The sequence below is a fragment of the Rhagoletis zephyria genome, unplaced genomic scaffold (assembly GCF_001687245.7).
Source record: "Rhagoletis zephyria isolate East Lansing unplaced genomic scaffold, Rhagoletis_zephyria_1.1 Rzeph_scaffold_05426, whole genome shotgun sequence".
Taxonomy (NCBI): domain Eukaryota; kingdom Metazoa; phylum Arthropoda; class Insecta; order Diptera; family Tephritidae; genus Rhagoletis; species Rhagoletis zephyria.
This window is the reverse complement of record NW_016162509.1, coordinates 1-1,982: the sequence shown is the minus strand read 5'-3', so window position 1 is coordinate 1,982 and position 1,982 is coordinate 1. Positions and strand designations below refer to the sequence as shown.

Genomic DNA, 1,982 nt, shown 5'->3' with positions numbered 1-1,982 from the left:
AATGCCAGCAAAAGTCAAATCGATAACATTGCGACTAAAATCATTGAGTGAAACTACCTTCTATTTTCGTATTATACTTAAAAGAACAACAACGTACGTTCGCTTGCAGGTCGCTAGAATCGTTAACACTCTTCCATGTATGCAAGCAACTTATTTCTACTGGGTTGTATCTACACAGCTCATACATATTTAGTATGTAAATATGTATATATGTACGTATGTAGATATGTATGTATATTGAGCTTATAATACCCACCTTGCCCGAGTGTTTCGTAAGCAATTTAAATAAGTCTGCATTTTCTTCGTTAAGCTGCCGTACGTCGGGTGATGGATTTTTATATAACTTTTGCAGAATTGTGTCATATTTCAGGCATGGCTTCTTCTGTGCCAAGAGCTATGTAAACGTAAAGAAACAGTTAGTTGAGTGGAATTGTACCAATAATAATTATTTATACATAAATAAGATACAACAGGTAAATAGTGACATATAATATATGCAATGCCATTTAGTTCTTCAACTTTTATTCTCCAATGGTTTACACACATTTTTGGCAAGTGTAGCGCTCCTAAGTTAATACAAATATTAAATGTATTTAGCAACTTTTACAAAACAATTTAATTTTAATTTCAAAGAAAATAGTACCGATTATCATAAAAATAGTCGTCGGTTTGGTAATCGTCAGTCCGTATGTTTTCTGGACAGTTGGTACAGTGGTACACATTCCTATAAACGCACTCTTAATTTTAATTTTGCTACCTTGCCTCTCCTTTCTCAGTGGATTACTCATAACAAATTCTAACTAACTGCTATCAGCAGTTGCTGTTGTAATATTTAAATCAATGTACTGTAAATTTTTTTACTCGAAACCGGTACATATTCGTTTAAACGCACCTGAATAAGGAGGTCGAAAGCATATTTAGGGATTGAAAAAATAAACAGTTGTTTGCATTAAATTGAGCATTGTTAAGTTATAGATAATTCAAGTGCAAAATTATTTTTTAAGGATATGCTTTTACTGATTTATTAAAACGCCAAAAGTGAATTCACTTAATAACACATGCAATACTTCACCCAATTTCCCAATTTGAAAAAACTTCCTTATGGTACGATTTATTTTGACCTTTGCGGTGTATTCAACAAAGTGTGATTGATCTTAGTGGCATTGATCTTAGAAGAACCATCCTATAAAGTCAAATTGAAGAAACTTTTTATGCATTTTGAATCGCTTGTTTATATTTTTTGGCATGATATTACCTTAAAAGAGAGCGTACCTGAGTTGTCAATCACACCTCGTTTAATACACCTTGTGTATACCTATAAATACATTTCTGTGCGCGATTTTATTTGTATCGATTTCATTAGACACCTTTTTATTAACAAGGTTTCAAAACCACAATGTGCTCTTGAAGATTTTGCTTGTCTTTTTTACTAATTACGTACTTATCTATTATGTACACTCAGAAAAATGTCAGCGAAATATATTTCTCTTACTTAGATTTTTCTTAAATATAACCTACCGTATCTTCACTGCGTGGAATTATGTTCACAGCTGCTGGTTGCCATGCAATTGGCTAAATAAAAGAGGGTGGTGGTGAAATGTGAATTTATAACAATTGACAAAGCACTCACTAAAACATTGTTGTGGTCCAGAGGGGGCATAAATCCTGCCAAAACGCTTTGCGCGCTCATAACACAACGTTCGGCTGCTGAGCTTAGTGCGTGCACCTGCTGCTGCGTGTAGACACCGTTGGGCGGCAATAAGCGATAGTAACGCATGCGCAAATTTTTACCCAAGTTATAAGCCTGTTGACTGCCTTTCTAAAAGTGAGTAAAAATACATACATAAATACGTACACACATGCATACATAGGCTGTTGGAAGATCAACTATTTTATACGTAAGTGTTTTTTTTTATTAATAATTGATGACAAGTCTGGCAACTTGGCTCAAACCGGACCATTTTTTTTACCCTTTTTTACTT

The 1,982-nt window shown here is 33.9% G+C and overlaps 1 protein-coding gene across 1 annotated transcript; it reads right to left on the bottom strand.

Moving 5' to 3' along the window:
- Window positions 1-7: 7 nt before the first annotated feature.
- Window positions 8-1,903, bottom strand: LOC108372084 (lysosomal acid phosphatase-like). Its single transcript, XM_017627727.1, has 3 exons — window positions 1,631-1,903; window positions 1,519-1,572; window positions 8-394 (listed from the first exon to the last, which is right to left on the bottom strand). Exons 1-3 carry the CDS (start codon window positions 1,775-1,777, stop codon window positions 41-43), a joined length of 555 nt encoding a protein of 184 aa, XP_017483216.1. The 5' UTR covers window positions 1,778-1,903; the 3' UTR covers window positions 8-40.
- Window positions 1,904-1,982: the final 79 nt, after the last annotated feature.